The sequence below is a fragment of the Heteronotia binoei genome, chromosome 21, assembly GCF_032191835.1.
Source record: "Heteronotia binoei isolate CCM8104 ecotype False Entrance Well chromosome 21, APGP_CSIRO_Hbin_v1, whole genome shotgun sequence".
Lineage (NCBI taxonomy): Eukaryota > Metazoa > Chordata > Lepidosauria > Squamata > Gekkonidae > Heteronotia > Heteronotia binoei.
The window spans coordinates 36,515,641-36,535,622 of NC_083243.1; the positions used below are offsets into that span (position 1 = coordinate 36,515,641).

Here is a 19,982-nt window from a genome sequence, read left to right on the forward strand (position 1 = left end):
CCCCTGCTGCTGCTTTGCTCCCCCCAGGGGGCACCCAATTTGGTGCCCCTCAGGCGGCACACAGGCAAGTGCCCCCTCTGCACCCCCCCCCCCAATCCAGTCCTGGCAGGCAGCACCTTCTTATCTTCCACCTCAGGCACATCAAAAAGCCCTCCAAGGGCAGCTGCTGTGAGAGCCCTTTCAGACCCACCCACCTCACAGGGTGTATGTTGGGGGAAAAGATATAGGAGATTGTAAGCTGCTCTGAGTCTCTGATTCAGACAAGGGTGGGGTATAAATCTGCAATTCTTCTTCTTCACTCGTTGGAGTATTTGAATGAACACTAGAACATTACTCAAGGCCATAGCAGAAGAACTACAAGAAGGTGAAGAAAAAACTATAGATGGGTATTATTACTGTCCACCTTCTCTGGTACCCACAGGCCTGGGCCATACAAACCAAGGGTAGTAGCATCTGATTGTGATTTCCCTCACCTCTGACAGGGGGGAGATGAACAAAATAGCAGTCAAGTTACACCTTTAAGACCAACTTAGTTTTATTCAGAATGTAAGCTTGGGAAGCCTAAATGAGATAAGCAGCCAATATCCCTGTTTTGAGTATGTCAGTACAAAAAATCATTCTGATACACTATTCTAAAAGAGAAATACATTGGAATAATGTGGATTTATAGCTTACTCAGTGAAAGAGGGTTTAAGTTCACACACACCAAACCTTCCATCTTCTATGGAGAAATTCCCTCCAGGGGAGGAAAGGAGCTTTTGTTTGTCCCCCAAGAAAATTTACGCTTGGGCAATCCCAGGACATCAGGAGGCAGGTGCAGGGCTTATCCTAAACCTACTGTTCAGGTAGAGGCAGAGTAGTCCAACCTGGAAACTCTTCCCATGGATCTGAGGTGTGGGGAGGCTGTGGCCATTAAAGAAGAGGACAGATAATGCTTTACATTCCCAGCTTCCCAGGACTCTTACCAACCCCTAGAAAAAGAAATGGGTTTTGCTCCTGCACAGGGGAAAGATCTCTCGTCCAACAATGGAGGGTGGTCTCTGGAGGGCAGGGGAAAGAGGCGTCCATTGAGTCTCAGGGGAGGGGAGGGAGAAGCCACCGGTGGAGCTCTTACACGTGCAGGGGTCAAAGGTAACCACAAACTCTGCCATAATCTGATCCTCTTCCACCTGCTACAAGTCCAGCTCTTGAAGGAGCTGCCAGAGCCAGTCAGAGTAGCCAGCATGAGTGGGCTGAGTGTGAAGGCTGAAAGTGGAAGGGCCTTATGCAGCCCAGGGAAAGTGGCTCCCAAAACTGCAGTGCTGTGTCGTTCCGCCCTCCTTCCTTTGTAGGGGTGATGTGTGGTTAGGCTGGGAAATGGGGTCCTTCCTCAGGGCCACGTTTCTTCCCAGTCTGCTCATGACTGCCACTCACAATAGACACTACTGATTCTCACTAGGCCTAATGGTCTCAATCTGTGTAAAGGCAGCTTCATAGGTGTTCACACAAAAATTCATGTTCTGCAACTCAAATGCCAGCGATAGACTTGAAGCAAACCGAGTGTAAGGGTGATGTCTCACATTGGTTGAAAACTGCAGAACACATTTTCTTACTCCTATGCACACACAAAAAAACCCAAACACTATCACAGATCAACTATCAAGGGCAGAGATTTCAAAACACAGTTTGCCACTTCAAATACTTGAAATAATACCACAGATTCATTTGCAAATGATGATACAATACTGAATTCACAAAGCTGTCTTATTTTGGGTCAAACCGTTGGTCCATATCAAGGTCAGCATCTCCTCAGACTGGAAGCAGTTCTCCAGTGTCTCAGGCAGAAGTCTTTTGCATCATCTATTGCCTGGTCCTTTTACCTGGAGATGCCAAGGATTGAGACTGGGACCTTCTGCATTCCAAGCAGATGCTCCACCACTGAGTCACAGCCCCTCCCCAAAATAAATTGAAAGAGGCGGGGAGGGCGGAATATAAATGGAATTAAATAAATAAATAAGAATCAGCTCAAACCATAGTGCCAAGAGGCATGTAGTTTTCTCCATCTGAGCAACCTTCTTATAGCTATGCTATAGCTATTCATATCTTTGATAGGGTTGCCAATCCCCAGGTGGGGGCAGGGAATCCCCTGGTTTGGAGGCCCTCCTCCCGCTTCAGGGTCATCAGAAAGCAGGGTGGGGAGGGAAATGTCTGCTGAGCTGGGCACTCCATTATTCCCTATGGAGAATGATTCCCATAGGGTATAATGGAGAATTGATCTGGGGGTATCTGGGGCTTTGGGGAGGCTGTTTTTTGAGGTAGAGATGCTAAATTCTCAGCATAGCATCGATGTCTCTCCTCAAAAGACCCTCTAAGTTTCAAAAAGATTGAACCAGCGGGTCCAATTCTATGAGCCCCAAAAGAAGGTGCCCCTATCCATTATTTCCAATGGAGGGAAGGCATTCAAAAGGTGTGCAGTCTCTTTAAATGTGTTGGCCAGAACTCCCTTTGGAGTTCAATTATGCTTATCACAACCCTGTTCCTGGCTCCACCCTTAGTGTTTCCTGGCTCCATCCCCCAGTGTTTGCTGGCTCCACCCACCAAAGTCTCCTGGACCCACCCCCAAAGTCCCCAGATATTTATTTTGAATTGGACCTTGCAACCCTTATCTTTGAACAAGCTTGGCATGGTCTCAACAGCAATTCTTCCACTCACAATAACTTATCATTGAAACTGGTGCTGCTGCTGCTGATTGGGGTGGTTTTTGAACTATCAACACTAAATAACAAATAATAAACTGTATAGGGATCCAGGTCTGATGAAGAGTGTGTTTAGCATACAAAACCTTACATCCTGAATTTAACTGTGTTGGTCTTAAAGGTGCTACTAGACTCCAGCTTTGTTCAATAAATTGTATATGTACAACAATGCATCTATTTGTCTGTTTGTAACAGCTTTAACAGCTATAATATTCTATAATTAACAACTCTCTTCCAACATAACAATAATTGAAAGTACATGAGGGCTAACAAGAATATCTAAACCAGTATAGAAAGGACAACAAAGTCCAAAAGTACAGTCCAAAATAGTATTCAGAACAAAAGTTCCAGATTTTTCAACTCTGCATTTTGGATATTCTTCCTCAGGTAAGGACTAGAATATAATAAAACATATAATCACTATGCATACACACAATCCAAACAATAGAGACTAAAAGCAATCCAATTTTGCACACCTGTTAGCAGGACTTTTTTTTTAACAGGAACGCACAGGAACACAGTTCTGGCTGCCTTGGTGTCAGGGGGTGTGACCTAATTTGCAAATAATTTCCTGCTGGGCTTTTCTGCAAAAAAAAAAAAAGCCCTTCCCAAAACAACAGTTATGTCAGAAGGTGTGGCCTAGTATGCAGATGAGTTCCTGCTGGGCTTTTCCTACAAGAAAAACCCTGCCTGTTAGTAATGGTCACACAAGATCAAATCTTTACTATTGTTAAATTCTTTAATTAGCCTGTGTTACTGAAACACACCTCTGCAGTGTCACAAGAACAAAATTCAAAATTTAGTAGCCATTCTTTATACACTATGAATATCAGCTCAACTATTTAAAAACTTACCCACTAATATATTTGTGAGGTGCTTCCATTCTAATACTTTCCTATGGACTCAGTCCTGCACTTCAATTAGTTGGAAAAGTGTTACTCTTTCCCAGGGTTCCTCTCGTCAGTGGTTTTGAACTATCAATCCAGAAACTTTCTGTATATATACTTCCTGAGCACATATGATGTTAGCCCTTCTTACGTTACAGTGAATGCACGTACAATCTGTGTATAGTGTACACTTGATTTCCTTTATATGTGCAGGATTTTTTTGCAAAAAAAATAGGTGGCGGAGCTCATTAGCATAACTCACTAGCATATTCCACCACCCCCAGCCAAAAGCAGCCCAGTCCAAGAAAGGAGAGCCCTGGGCTAGTGAGGCCTGCTTGGGCTGGCTAGAAATTCAGCCACTCCACCAGTCAAAAGGCCAGCAAGCCACCTGCTGCCCAAAATCACATAAAAGTGGAGAAAGGATGGTGCAGGCTTCTCCAGGGGTTAATGAGGGCTGCTGAGGGCATGGCAAAGCTCCTTGTGGCTGGCTGGCTGCCCACTCTCCTAATCCAGGGATTGCTATGCAGCTGCACCTACTAGTCAATGGCAAATGGGGAGGAAGAGGGGGAACCATCAGAAAGGTTCAGGAGCTGTGCTCCTGTGAGCTCCTGCTGAATCTCAGGCCTGTGTGCACTGAATAATTCTCATCTTACATTCAACACATGTTCAGCTGAATATATGATTGGAAATGCACAGTTATCCAGGTACAGGTCCCCAGTTTCATTTGTAAAATAAATGTGCTTTAGTAGAAGATGCATACAAACAGAAGTATTCATGCAAAACATTCATTCTTCCACTGTATTATGTGAACAGAGCTGGAGTCTATGTGATTGAGGTATGTGATCAAGGCAAGTACATCTTCCCAGTCCTCTATGGTTCGCAAGGTTCACCACAAGCATGCCTAAACCTGCCTCATGTGTACAAATGGTGCATACACATTACACAATGTGCACGGTAGCAAGCCAGACTAGGGAAGTGAAAAGAGAGTGGAAGGAAGGTGGTCTGGATGTGTGTATGCATGTGTGTGTGTGTGGATGTGTGTTGATGCATGTGTGCTGTGATCCTTCCACTTCATCACACATTGCTTGTACTTAATGATACAGATCTGTGAACAGGGCAGCTATGACTATACGACAGCTAAGAAAGCAGGAAGAGCTCCAGTTAGTCTGAAGTTAATTAGCAATTCCCAGTACTCTTCAGAGTGGGTCTTTGCAACTGCATGACTATTAAACCTTTAAAGAAAAAGTGAATATCAGCATCGGAGGGGGGGTGTCAGCTTTGACTAGTGAAACTGAATAGAGGGGAAAGTTAAATCCTCTCTTCCTTCAATCCTGCACCTTGATTAGAATGGCGTCCCTAAACATCTCCTATTAAGCATTAAAAATCTGGGAGGAGGAATCAGTCATAGGTCTCCCAGGAGGATGTCTAATTTGTCTTTCAGTCTAGTATACAATTTTTAAAAATTGTTTGAGGTATAATTTTGATCTCTGTGATCTGGAGTTCAGTTGTAATTCTGGGAGATCCCCAGTCCCCATCTGGAGGTTGCCAACCTTATTTTTAGGAGGGCCAGTTTGGTGTAGGAGAGCCAGTTTGGTGTAGTGGTTAAGTGTGCGGACTCTTATCTGGGAGAACCGGGTTTGATTCCCCACTCCTCCACTTACACCTGCTAGCATGGCCTTGGGTCAGCCATAGCTCTGGCAGAAGTTGTCCTTGAAAGGGCAGCTGCTGTGAGAGTCCTCTCCAGCCCCACCCACCTCACAGGGTGTCTGTTGTGGGGGAGGAAGGTAAAGGAGATTGTGAGCCACTCTGAGACTCTTCGGAGTGGAGGGCGGGATATAAATCCAATATCTTCTTCTTCTTCTATTTTCAAGCAAACTCTACTTCTTTGTGGATTACAACCTTATTATCAGATAGCTCCTCTTGGACACTAAGTCCCAAGAAAGGTGACTTGTCCTGATTTGGTGCCAGAAATGGAAGTTACAATAAAGTGTGCTATTTGCTAGAGTAGGTTGTTTTAAGAAACAACCAGCAATGAACTTAGGACCTCTGGTGTCCATGAAAAATAACTCTTGATCAATATTTGTCCTTCTTGGGTCAATCTATATTGTCTCTGCTTAATGTTTAATGGAAAGCACACATTTCTCAACAGTGTCTCACCCTATAAATGACAGAGCAACACAGAGATCTGTCTCGCCCCTCATTTTCTGGTGGACACTTCTGACTGTAATGTGAGTACTGAAAGATCGTTTTCTGACTTTGGTATCACAGGTGTTTGCTGGTCAGAATGACTTGGACAAGAGCTGATGGGTTTCACTGGGTGAACTTGTTAACAATTTTTCAATTGAGGCTCAATTTCACTATGCCCATCCTCTTTCCCAAGTCATAGGTATATTTTTAACCACAGGAGAAATATGGAGTGATTCCATATTGGCTCAGCTGTGGTCTCAAGACAGAAAAGCTGCAGAAAAGAGGGGCAGATTGATTGTTTAACCCTCAGAGAAACTTTCCAGTGGGCCACTGCCCTGGAGGGCTGCTGGTGGCCAAGCCTCAGCTACTCTGCCCAGACCCTCAGTTCAGACCCCTCAGGGGTTATCAGTTTTCTCCCCAGTTGTCTCCTCTTGCACTGTTGCCATTTTGTAAGATGAGACAGAAGATGAGCCAGCCTCCATTGTCAGTGCCACAGAGTCCAGGGCAGGGGTGGTCAAACGTGCTTAATGTAAGAGCCACACAGAATAAATATCAGATGTTTGAGAGCTGCAAGACATGAACATGAGAGTGAGAGAGAGACAGAGAGAAAGAAAGTAGATGGGGGAGGGGAGGGAGAGGTAGAAAGAAAGGAACTTTAAATGCATTCTCCAAACCCCTCCTCATGTTGGTTGGCTTGACTTGGAGAAGGGATTTAAAGAAACAAATGCCTTCTCCAAACTGGCCAATGGGGTGGTGGGGGCTTCAAGAGCCACACAATGTGTATGAAAGAGCCACATGTGGCTTCTGAGCCTCAGTTTGGCCACCCCCGGTCCAAGGGCTCTTGAAGAGCTGCCAGGTCTGGGCTGTTCAATTGGACTCATTTGTGGGCCATTCCCAGGCAGCTCCTGATAGCAGAGCATCAGACTCCACCAAGGAAGGTTTTGACTCGGGAGTGTGATCTACAAATGTATTCACCAGAGAAAAAAGAAGATAAAATTGTTTTAATTAGCACTAAATGGTCGGTCTTGCTTCATGTAATTTCATAGAGAAATTATATAACTGAGAGTCCTCCCTCACACCCTTGAAAAGGGTTGCCAGCCTCCAGGTGGGGCCTGGAGATCTCCCACTTTTACAGCTGGTCTCCAGCCAGCAGAGATCAGCTCTCTTGGAGAAAATGCCTGCTTTGAAGGCTGGACTCTATGGCTTTGTACCATGCTGAGGCCCCTCCATTCCCCAAAACCCGCTCTCTTCTGGCTCCATCCCCAAAGACTCCAGGTATTTTCTACACTGACCTGGCAGCCCTATCCTTGAATCATAGCAGTCCAATGCATGTAGGTATGGCATATAGGCTTAAACAGATCTCCAGACTACAGGGCATCATTAGCAGGGTTGCCAGCTCTGGGCTGGGAGATTCCTAGAGATTTGGGAGCAGAGCCTGGGGAGAACAGAGGCTGGAGGGGGGAGGGAGCTCAGCAAGAATATGATGTCATAGAATTTATTTATTTATTTCAATTTATAGCCTGCCCTTTCCCGGAAGGGCTCTGAGCAGGTTAAAAAAAAGGTAACAGTAGTCCCCTTTGCAAGCACCAGTCATTTCCAACTCTGGGGTGACATTGCATCATGATGTTTTCACGACAGACTTTTTATGGGGTGGTTTGCCATTGCCTTCTCCAGTCATCTACACTTTTCCCCCAGCAAGCTGGGTACTCATTTTACCAACCTCGGAAGGATGGAAGGTTGAGTCAACCATGAACCGGCTGCCTGAACTCAGCTTCCTCCAGGATCGAATTCAGGTTGTGAGCAGAAAGCTCAGACTGCAGTACTGCAGCTTTACCACTCTGAGCCATGGGTTACAACAGTCAATAATACAAAGTTAAAATCAGATACATGTAATAAAACAATGCAACAGTCTAAAAACAAACTCCAATTCTGCTGAATTCATCCTCTGAAGCTGTCAGGGGTCAGACAAAGGGAGCTTTGACTCTCAAAACCTTATCTCCTGAAAATCATATTGGTCTCTATGGTGCTTCTGGACTTGAATCTAAATCTTCTCAAGGGGAACTGATCTCTGTAGTCTGGAGATCAGTGAGAATTCTGGAGGAACAATAGGCCCCCTGACCAGGCCCCCTGGGAGACTGGCAATGCTACTAATTAGCGGAGGTTTTTTATGCTGTTTTACTAAAACTACAGATAATGGTGTCCTCCCCCCAGGGGTAATGCAATGAAGAAATTCCAACTGTATCATTATAATAAAATGTTTATATCACATAGGCTGTGATCACACAAACACTAAATAATGCACTTTAAATCCACTTTCCAACTGGATTTTTACTGTGTGAACTAGTAAACTCCAGCTGAAAAGTGCATTGAAAGTGGACTGGAGTGCATTATTTAATTTGTGGGATCACAGAGCTCAAGTACAATATCTCTGTGTCATTATTCACATCATAATCACAGGGAACAGAAACATTACAGCCAAACAAGGAGAGTGTCTGTAGAGCTTGTACATCCACAGGACTAAGTTCCAGTGTCCTACAAATGGGAAAATTTCAAACGGTGCCAAAAGTTGCATTGATATTGTACTTTGCAGAGATAGTGTACTTTAGGTGATACACACATTTTATTATCGTGCTACAGAGTTGGAATTTCTTCATTGAATTACCTTTGACAACTGTTGGCATATGTATTTTGTGGTTTCCCTTTAGCTGGTGCAGCTGCAGATAAAGAAGAGGAGCAAAAAGGCTTCCGCATAGCCCAACTTCCAGCTCTGCATTGAGAATTGAGGGGTGGAGCCTGGGGAGGGTGAGGTTTAAGGAAGGGAGGGATCTCAGCAGGTTATAATGCCACATAATCCATCCTCCAAAGCACTCATTTTCTCCAGGGGAACTGATCTTGGTCATTTGGAAACCAACTGTAATAGCAGAAAATCTGTAGGTGCCACCTGGAGGTTGGAAACCCTACATTTGGATTTCAAATGATGACAATATTATCCATTTCAATCCCACTCTTTGTACAAAGAGCTCAGGGCTTCATTATGGTATAATGATTAAGTGTGCAGACTTTTATCCAGGAGAACCAGGCTTTATTCCCCATTCCTCCACTTGCAGCTGCTGGAATGGCCTTGGGTCAGCCATAGCTCTCACAGAAAGGGCAGCTTCTGAAAGAACTCTCTCAGCCTCACTTACCGCACAGGATGCCTGTTGTGATGGAGGAAGGTAAAGGAGAAAGTGTGCCACTCTGAGACTCAGATTCAAAGTGAAGGGCGGGGTATAAATCTAATATCTTCTTCTTCTGCTCAAGAACCCTATGAGATAGGCTAGGCTTGAAGATCACATAGTGATGTTCAGGGGAAGTTGGAACCCTGCTCATCTAGATCCTAGTCTGACCCTCCAACCAGTGTACCATACTGGAAGAAGATAAACAAATGCTTCACTGACTGCTGGTGGTTCCTAGCCCCTAAGAATAATTCTGTATTTCTTTTCCACGTTGTTTCAATCTTGAAAAAAAAATAATAATTCCATTTTGAATTCAGTTCTGCAAATTAATATTTTTATGCCAGTTATGGTTTTCTCACATAACTAACCCCTCCCAATATCTTGACATTGTCTGTAAGTCAATTTTACATGACACAGGCATTCTACATTACACGTGCATTGTATAGAGAAGCAAGATGCAGTGAAAAATCAGCACCATACACAATATAAAGAAATCGACAAAGTCAACCGCAGAAAAGCTCAAATCCAAACCCACATTCAAAGCCATGAAAGAAGAAAAGAAGAAAAAAGACTAGAGAACATTTGCTCACCCCTAAAATGCATTCAAAACAGCCTGCTTAGACAGCCTTGTTGTGTTGTATTTACTAAAACTGCTTCAAAGTTTCATTTTCTAGCACATTTACCAATATAGACTTTGTGGCCTACAGGGATTCAGTGACCTCCTATCTGCTACCGAGGAGGAAGCCCAGACAGCAGCCCACATAGCAAGAGGTGGTGTCAGAGCCAGCCACTTCAAGACATGTGAACCACCAATTCACACATTATACAACACACAAGTGGATTCCCCAACCAGAGTATCATTAGGAACAAGTCACAAGCTCTAAATTCTGGCATGGGCTGTGACTGAATCATAAAGGAATTCATTCTTCACTCCCATGCTGTTGGGGGTGAGGTCTTATTTGGCCCACTGGAGAGACTTGCATGTTCCCTGGGACTCACATAAGTATCTTCCCTGGGCTCAGTAGCACCCCACTAGAACATTCCAGGCTGGGAAAAAATGGGAAGAGGGGAAGACAGAAGCTCAATGCATGCCATGTTCCCAATTCAAACTGGGATCCCCAACCATGCTTTGAGGAGACCTGTGACTCATGTCTGACTATTACACCAGGTAGTGAACCCAGACCCGATCTGTTTATTCTCTAATATGTGAAGGCAAGGTTTAAGATGACATTTTATTCACAGTGCTGATAAACATCTTTTATTGTATTCTTGAAATCTTCAATGTGAATGTTGTTTGTTTTTTTTTCTAACAGATCCTCTCCAAAAGGACACCATGTCTAACTTCTACCTGTGCTTGTTACTTGCTGGTCTCTGCGTTCTTGCCAGCTGTCATCATGTCCCCGGACACCAGGGTGGACATGATGGGCATGAGCACCCACCAGATAACCAGCCCACAGCTGAAAGTCACCAGGAGAGCGACCATTTGCCCTGTCTCAAGATAGCCCCAAGCAGTGCTGAGTTTGCTTTTAAATTCTATCGCCAGATAGCTTCCAAGACTCCTGATAAAAACATTTTCTTTTCTCCAATGAGCATTTCTACTGCCTTTATGCTTGTGACCCTGGGAGCTAAAGGGACCACGCGAGATCAGATTGTTTCAGGGATTGGCTTTAACAAGTCCGTGCTCAGCATGGAGGAGATGGGTAATGGCTTCCGCCACCTCCTACAATTGCTGAACCACCCCAGTGCTCATCATGGTGGGCTGAGTGTTGGGAATGCCCTTTTCTCAACTGACAGATACCCAGTGCAACAGAAGTTCATGGATGAAGCTCATGATTTGCTCCAAGCAGATATTGTCCCTACTAATTTCCAGAACACTGAAGAAGCTATGAAACACATCAACAGCTACATAGAGAAGAAAACCCATGGGAAATTAGTGGACGTGCTGAACGATCTTGACCCAGAAACTGCAATAGTTCTTGTAAACTATATCTTCATGCAAGGTAAGGTGCTTTGTTTTTTTCAAATTACACAGCAGACTTATTTTATTACAGAACACAACCCATGTAATACCTTTTCTTGGGCCCAAACTGGCTCAGTTGTCAGAGCTCACAAGCTAAGCAGGGTGGGCCATGGTTAGTATTTGGATGGAAGATCACCAAAGACGACCAGGGTTGCTATGTAAAGAACATAAGACCATTGAAGAGAAGCCAATTGGATTAGCCAATGGCCCATCCAGTCTAATACAAAGTAGCCAAAACACAGGTGCTATCAGGAGGTCCACCAGTGGGGCCAGCGGAAGGCAACAGCAAACTGTATCTCCTCTTCTCCTGCCTTCAAACTTCCATGAGGCAGAACCTCACTTACCATTTTTGGTACTGAAAGGGTGACATAAGGAACTATTATAAAGCAGGGCTATATAAACAAAGATTTCAATAATGCAAAATCCACCTCCCAAAAAAATCGGGATGATCTCTATCCACTCAGTGGCTCTGGTTACTTTCTGGCCCATAACAAAGGAGTAGAGGGATTGCCAGTCCCCTGCTGGGGCCTGGAGAGCTTCTGCTTTTACAAATGATCTCCAGCAGGCAGAGATCAGTTCCCCTGGAGAAAAATGGCTGCTTTGAAGTTTAGACTTTATGGCGTTGTACCATTCTGAGGCCCCTCCCCGCTCCAAACCCCGCCCTCTCCCAGATCCACCCCCAAAGTCTCCAGGTGTTTTCCAACACAGGTGGGAAAGCAGGTGATGTGTGCAATCATCATTTGGCTGCCACTTGCCAAAAGAAGGAAACACTAATGTGATGATGGCACATCACAATTTTTCCAATAGGGATGCCACCCTTCAGGTGGGAACTGGTATCTCCCAGAATTGCAGCTTATCTCCAGACTACAGAGATCAGTTCCTTTGGAAAAAATGGATGGTATGGTGGGTGGACTCTATGGCACTGTGCTCCACTGAGGTCCCAGCCCTTTCCAGGCCCCATCCCCATGTGCCCAGATGTTATCCAACTGGGATCTGTCAATCCTACCACCTCCACTTTTCCCTTCTGGTGGCCGGGGAGACCTGTCAGTCCTATTTTACACTAATGCATTAACAAGAAGTGCCTACCTATGTCCTTGCCAAGTAAAGTTAGGCTTGCTTATTCATTCATTCTTTCTTTCAAACTCAGGTGTTTGTGAGTATTGTTTTGTGTGCAGTCTCAAGCATGGTTACTGGCAGATTTAGGAGCTTTAGACAGAAAAGGGTATTACAGTGTTGTGTTTGGAAAGTTGATAATCGACATTGCTTCCATGCAGAGATGATTCTGTAGTTCTTGCTGTTGGAGAAGCATTCGCAGTGGCAGTGGGGCATCCACACTGATATTTCCCCTGCCCTTTCCTTGCCTCAGACCTCCTTTGCTGCCACATAGCTTTCACCAAAAGAGGACTATGTCTATGCCCTTTAAAAAATGCTCTGTATTCTTGGTGCTTGGGAAGGGTAACGGTGTGCGGACTTCTAGTTTCCTGGCCCCACTGATGGACCTCCTGATGGCACCTGGGTGTTTTTGGCCACTGTGTGTACAGAGTGTTGGACTGGATGGGCCATTGGCCTGATCCAACATGGCTTCTCTTATGTTCTTAAAATGGTAATAACTAAAGGACTATACTTTTTTTAAAAGGTAAGTCTCTATCCCATGTGATATAATGTTTAATGTGTCAGATGAGATTCTGAATGATCCAAGCTCATTTTCTGGCTGGTTGATCTTCTGCCAATCCCTCACTCTCAGACTAATCTACCTCACAGGGTTGTTGTGAGGATGAAATGAAGGACAGAATGACATAAGTCACTTTAGGGGCCCATTTGGGAGAAAGGCGGAGTATAAATGAAGTGACATAAAATTAATAAATATTCCTTTTATTTGCAGAGCTATAAAGAGAAATGTTCAATTGTTGCCTTTTCCTTCATAACTCTGCAATCAAAAGGGCAATTTTAAAAAGCTGTAAAATAATACTGTGACAATGCTCTGTTATAATATTATAGCAATATAGCTATTACAAATTTTAAAATATCCCAAGCCTTCTGTTGCATATGTGTGGGAATTGCCACCACAAGGATTGAGTTGAGAAAAACAAAACCGATATGGGAGGGATCAGAAAAATGTGCACCTTCCTATCCAAACGCACCTTTAAATACACTTTTTCCAAAAAGATCATACCAAAACAGAGAAAGATTGCAGGAAAGCAGGGTAGGACCTGGAAACGGGAGTAGTAAAAGTTCAACATCATGTGGATGCTCTCCCTCAAACAGCGCTAATCTTAGAAAACCAAGATGCAGCAAAACACGTGGAAACAGCCATTGTCGCCTTAAAATCCTTCCATTTATATCCAACTGTTAAACAATAGCATCTTCTTTCCTCAGTTAGTACTGAAATTAAACTAAGAAAAGGTTCAAAATTCCGACTGGTCATATTCTGACCTGGATGTGCTTTTGAATTTGGGTGACATTTCAACACTCATTTAAGCAGGGGTCATTTTGTTGAAAAATAGTTGGTGGAGCTCATCCAGGGATTGTTATGCAGCTGCACATACTATTCAATGGACAAGGAGGTGGAACTCTCAGAAGAAAGAAGTGGAACTCTTAGAAAGGTTCATGAGCTGCGCTCCCGTGAGCTCCCACTAAATCTGAGGCCTGCATTTAAGTTTGAACAAATCTTCGGACACTGTATCATATATTCCATCAACTTTTTCTTCCAAAGGTTATTGGCAAAGACCTTTTAATCCCATGTTTACTGAGAAGGAGGACTTCTTCGTCAATAATGAAACGACAGTCCAAGTGGATATGATGCACAGGACCGGCTATTATTCTAACTATCATGATGAAGAGCTGGGCTGCAAAGTGTTGCGGATACCTTACCAAGGCAGTGCTTCAGCACTCTTCATTCTGCCAAAGGAAGGAAAATTGAAGCAGGTGGAACAGGCCCTGGGGCGAGAACATCTGTTAAAATGGGAGGCTGGTGCAAGAGAATGGTAAGTCAAGGGTAGCGTTAAGAGAGAGGGAGATCTAGATTGGGGAGACTCTTTGTCAGGTGTCTTTGGCCAGTGGCCCAGTGCCCAGCTCTCAGTTTTACATTTCTTCACTGAGCTGCTATTTCATAGGGCCTATTTATGCTAGGGACAGTCCGAGTTTCCTGGTTCTTGTCCTTGTTCCAGTTCTGTCCCTGGATTTGCTCTTGAAAATGGTGTTAGTTCAAGATGCAAGGTCATTTTGCTGGACTCTGTACACTCCCCAGATATCCTAAAGGTTAAATTTCTGAATAGAGGACTGAGTCTTGTGCCAATCTAAATCCATCACAGCACCTTGTTGCAATGTGATTTGGATCAGTCTTAAAGTCAACACATTATTTAAAGGAAGCCAGGATTTTCATCTGAAGATACTGTGGCTGCCATAGTATTTTAAATCAGCATTTTCAACCAAAAACATTGTAAACATGTCATACCATTTTAAAAAAATTTAAAAATAAAAATCAGTTTAGTCATCACAGTTTTTTTATTAAGCCCAAATGCAACTTTCTGTTCAATGTGTCTTCTGTTATGTGCCCTCTTAGGGAGAAACAACAACCAATCAATCTCTGGCTCTTCTTCCTATAGGTTAATAGAGCTGTCACTTCCGAAGGTTTCACTGAAGACAAGCATTGATGTCAAAGAGATATTTCAAGAAATGGGTGTCACTGAGGTATTCACGGACCAAGCAGATCTATCTGGATTCACTGAGCAGCGCAATTTGAAAATTTCAAGGGTATGTTTCTAAAAACTGATTGTGGGGATTAAGCCTTCCCCTTCTGTTATCAATACTTACATTTGCCACTAGCAGGTAAAATGGGGGGTCTTCTGGGATTGTTTTATGTCAGGAAAGTTATGCAGAGAAAAAGCTGCCCCCTTCCTTTGCAGTTGGTACCTGAATTTTAAGCCCAAATGTACCACAGGATGTATGTAGCTAGGGTTGCCAGCCAGCTCCATGTTTGGAAACACCTGGAGATTTGGGGGTGGAGTTTCAGAAGGACAGGCACCTCATTGAGGACTATGCTATTAAGTCCACCCCGTACAGCATCCGTTTTTCTCCAAGTGAACCAATCTCTTTAGTCTGGAGATGAACTGTAATTCCAGGGGATCCCCAAGTCTCACCTGGGGCTGCCATCCTTATCTGTCTCTTCAGTTTTTCACACCAGCAGGGTATCACATATCTTCTGTTGCTTGCTCCTCAGCAAATATAGGCAGACCAACATCAACATAATTCACCATACAGGTGGAATTTTCTAAGTGCCTTCATAGCTTACCCTTCAAAATAGATTTGCTTCTTATTTGCACAATACATATGGATATGATTTCTAAGAGTGTGTTCTTACATTTATGTTTACATATAGTCTGAAATTTCAGGGAAAAAAGACCTCACAAACCAATACTCACCTTTCCTTAGGTCAACCATGTCATCTTGCAATTCATCTTGTGTCTCATTAAAGTTACGATGTGCCAAAAATAGAGGCCTGGAGCAAAGATTAGTGTTTTCAGGTCCTCCCGGCATTTGAGTGATCTCCTGGTTTCTGGTGCCTCCCCCCTGGTGCTAACCAGCTGCTAGCTGGAGGAGAATTACCACCCCAAATGTGACATGCCTGTATCACCCAAAAGTAACGTGGGCATGTCAGTGACATCCAGGGGGGCAACACTCTGGATTATGGGCAAAACTTTATGGTAGAATTAGCTTCAAATCACAGAGCTTTTCCTCAAAACCAGGGTGCCACCCCCGACATCACCAATGTGCCTGTGTCACTTCTGGATGTTGTGAGCATGTTGCTGTCAGGTTTGCTGATGTTCCAATGTCACCGGAAGAGACATGGGCATGGCACGCTTCTTCCCTCCCCTCTCCCAGAACATCCCAGTAAGTCCCCTGCTGGCTTTTGGTTGGGACCTGGCAACCCTAGCTAAGATTAGTCTCCCACTGTGTTAAACCCACTGAAGGAAAAGGGTTTAGGTACTCAGGTTATTTGTATTGTTGCCTCTGCAGAAACTGTTCAAAGTTGCTAACAAAAGAACAAATCAATAAAATAGGGTTGCCAAGTCCAATTCAAGAAATATCTGGGGACTTTGGGGGTGGAGACAGGAGACTTTGGGGGTGGAGCCAGGAGACATTAAGGGTGGAGCCAAGATCAAGGCTGTGACAAGCATAATTGAACTCCAAGGGAGTTCTGGCCATCACATTTAAAGGGACAGCACACCTTTTCAATTCCTTCCTTCCATAGAAAATAATGAACGATAGGGGCACCTTCTTTTGGGGCTCATTGAATTGGTCCCTGGTCCAATCGTTTTGAAACTTGGGGGATATTTTGGGGAGAGGCACTAGATGCTGTACTGAAAATTTGGTGCCTCTACCTAAAAAAACAGCCCCCCCCAGAGCCCCAGATACCCACGGATCAAGTCTCCATGATTTTCTATGGGAATAAATCTCCATAGGGAATAACAGAGTTCCCAGCAGACATTCCCCTCCCCTCCCCCCGCTTTCTGACGACCCTGAAGTGGGGGGAGGGCCTCCAAACTGGGGGATCCCCTGCCCCCACCTGGGGATTGGCAACCCTACAATAAAAGCACAGTTTTTAAGTAGGTTTCATGTAGAGGTGACATAAAATGTTCTAGATAACTATGTCTCAATAAATAATTCTAAAGCAATGAATAATTATTTAAAACCACTGTAATTAAACTCATATATAAATAAAAAAAGAGCATCTCTCTCTCTCTCTGAAAAACTGCAGTAAATAAAACTAACATCATAAAATAATGACTGTCTCTTCCCATATTTGCATATTAGGCCACATCTCCCTGATGTAGCCAATCCTCCAAGACCTTACAGGGCTCATCTTACGGGGCCTACTGTAAGCTCTTGGAGGACTGGCTACATTAAAGGTGTATGACCTAATATACAAAGAAGTTTCTGCTACAAAAGAAGCCCTGGATAAATCACAGGCAAAGAAAAACAATATGACTAACATCTCCTAAATAATTTTGTGTTGCTCACTTTTCTCACCCCTTTCCTTTTTAGTATTAACTCTTGTTTTTAATTTCCTTGCAGGCTGTCCACAAAGGTTATTTGAATATCCACGAGAATGGCACTGAAGCTGCTGCCACCACTGTCATTGAAGGGGTTCCAATGTCTCTCCCCCGTGTATTTAAATTCAACAGGCCCTTCCTATTCATGATTGTAGAGCACTTTACCCGTGCCATCTTATTCTGTGGGAAACTGATGAATCCTAATGAACACTAATCACACAGCTGGTATGCTCAGGAAGCTCACTTAATGCCCAAGTCCTGGCCTAATGTATACAAAGCATTTGTTTCAGAGCAAAGTAAGAAACTGATGTGATAACCTGGAGTCTGTGAAAAAATAAACAATCCGGTTGTTCTTTCTCCTGTACAGAATTTCTTATCTAATGAATGCATCATTGTCAGTATGGCAGCTGATGCAGTCTAGTGGTTAAGATGATGAGCTATGAGCCACAGGGTCCTCCATTCAAAACTTAGCGCCACCACTGACTCACCAGGGGACTTTAGGCAGACCATTGTTCCTGAGCCTTGGGTTGCCATCTGCCATAAGGGGCATTCCTGATCTGACTGGAGGCTGCAGTATAGTCCAGGCATCTCAGTGGGGCCGCTGAAGCATTAAGGTGTGAGATTGGTTCAGCAAGGGAGTGCTCACCATAGAACGTTTTTTTTAAAAAAAAAAATCCTCAGAGGAAGATCACACAGCACTTTGGAGATGGCTCTTTAATGGGAAGAAATTATCAGCCTTGTTTGCTTTGCATTTCAAAGGCATGTTTTCTAGTGTGTACATAACATGGCAAAAGTCTTATGGTTTATTCCATGTAGATAGATCCAAATAGGCAGCTGTGTTGGTCTGAAGTAGTAGAACAAAATAGGAGTCAATTGCACCTTTAAGACTAAGCTGGTCTTAAAGGTGCAATTGACTCCTATTTGGTTTATTCCATACACACTCGCTACTGAAGTTCCTTGTTAATAACATGAACCTCAGCAGCTGTTCATGCTTGCCTTCACTACAAAGGTAAGTTGATTTTCAGGTAGAATTGTATGCAGTACAATCCCAAGAATGTCTGTTGTCAATGATAGGCACCTTGGAAGCTGCCTTTCCTGGACTGAAGTGGGCAACACCTTGGGCACTGCTGAATGTGCATAAAGGCCAGGGCCAGATTAACAATTAGGCCAACTAGGCACTGGCCTATGGACCTCCACAACTTTAGAGGCCCCGGGCCGGCTCCCCACCCCTGGTTTCTCCCCTACTTGCAACCCTCCCAGCCTGCATATGCAGCCAACAACTGAGCAGCTCTTTGCCCAACTTGCCTGGTGCGGTTGCTGCTGGCATCATTGCCAAGTTTGCCTCTCTCTGCCTCTCCACCACAGCTTTGTCAAAGGGGATTTTGAGAAGGTGCCTACAGGCTGCAGTGGGGCCTTGGACAGTGGGGTAGGTGCTCCACTCTAAGATAATTTGCAAGCGCCCCCCTGAGATTTTGACTGCTTAGGGGCCTCCACAGGGTTTAATCTGGCACTGATAAAGCCCTATGGATACAGAGTCAGTTTGGTGTAGTGGTTAAGTGCACAGACTCTTATCTGGGAGAACTGGGTTTTATTCCCCACTCCTCCACATGCAACTGCTGGAATGATCTTGAGTCTGAAATCTTTGATCTTGAGTCAGCCATAACTCTCTCTGAGCTATTCTGCTTAAAAGCAGTTGGCACGTGAAGATAACATGAAGGAGTAAGCAATGGAAGGCATACTATGAAAGTGTTTCTTGATCAGGTTTTTGGTGCCAAGGAATGGTTCATTTATGGAGCATTTTCTTCTTTTTAGATGCTCTTTTAGATGCACTTATAGAGAGGGGCTGCAGCTCAATGGTAGAGCATCTGCTTTGCTCAATCCAGGCTCAGTCCCTGCCATCTCCTGTTATAAGGCCCAGGCAGTGAGTGATGATGGGACCTCTACTTGAGATCCTGGAGAGCTGCTGCCCATCTGAGTTGATAATACTGACTTGATAGACCAATGATCAGTACAAGGACAAAGACAAGGTCATGATCCCCATGGAAATGGTGGCTCATTTCTCATAAGGAAGGAAGGAAATTGAAATGTGGTTATCAAACAGACCAGCAGGCTTGCCAACTTCTCTCTTGTCCATACTGCCCTACCACCTCATGCCATATAGGAGCAAAGCTGGACAAAGCAAAATGGTTTTCATCCAGTTTCAGATAATTTGAGAGCTACCTACATTTTCTTGGCCTTAATTTCAGAACAGAGATGTAGTCTTCAAACTCAAACTAACATACAGGGAAGGGGCATTTTTAGGATTGTTCTAATGTTTTAAACTCCCTCAAGGTGGCTAACAATCATAGTAAAACAATTCTTTAAAAAATCGCAACCACTAACAGCACAATAGCAGACTAAACACAATACCACTTCAGAATGTAAGAGCAAAACTAGCAAAAGAAAGCAGAAAAGACTGGTAGAAGTTAAAAACTCCGGTAGCATATAGGAGAGCTAATAAAAAGCATTCTGGAATTCTAATATTTTGATCTAATTCCTGAAGGCTATGGAGGGGTAAGGAATATACTGGCCTCCTTGGACAAAGAATTCTTAAGACTGGATACCATTATTAAGAAACACCTACCTTATGTATCCATCTACCTGCTGCAGTCTAGAATCATTCCTATGATGGCTCTAGTGACTAGTGATGGGCACAAACCAGGAGAATGCAGTTTGGTTTGGTTTGATGTTTGTGGTGTTCCTGGTTTGCAAACTGCAAACCATCACAAACTTTTATGAGCCAAACAAACTGGTTCAGTTCATTATGTGGTAAAACAGCTAATCAGTATGCTAGAGACTCTAAACTTGCAGGAGATCTCTAGCAGACTCTCCTCTACATACCCACC

The 19,982-nt window shown here is 43.9% G+C and overlaps 1 protein-coding gene across 1 annotated transcript; it reads left to right on the forward strand.

The window, feature by feature from the left end:
- The first annotated feature begins 5,777 nt into the window (after positions 1-5,777).
- LOC132588733 (alpha-1-antitrypsin-like) lies at positions 5,778-17,461 on the forward strand. The gene is made up of 5 exons (XM_060261122.1): positions 5,778-5,850; positions 10,338-11,024; positions 13,758-14,028; positions 14,650-14,797; positions 17,120-17,461. Exons 2-5 carry the CDS (start codon positions 10,358-10,360, stop codon positions 17,309-17,311), a joined length of 1,278 nt encoding a protein of 425 aa, XP_060117105.1. The 5' UTR covers positions 5,778-5,850; positions 10,338-10,357; the 3' UTR covers positions 17,312-17,461.
- The last annotated feature ends 2,521 nt before the right edge of the window (positions 17,462-19,982 follow it).

Coding starts and splice junctions, on each gene's coding strand:
- LOC132588733 (XM_060261122.1), top strand. CDS start 10,358: ATGTCTAACTTCTACCTGTGCTTGTTACTTGCTGGTCTCTGCGTTCTT. Junction 11,025..13,757: donor AAACTATATCTTCATGCAAG/GTAAGGTGCTTT, acceptor TTTCTTCCAAAG/GTTATTGGCAAAGACCTTTT. Junction 14,029..14,649: donor GAGGCTGGTGCAAGAGAATG/GTAAGTCAAGGG, acceptor TTCTTCCTATAG/GTTAATAGAGCTGTCACTTC.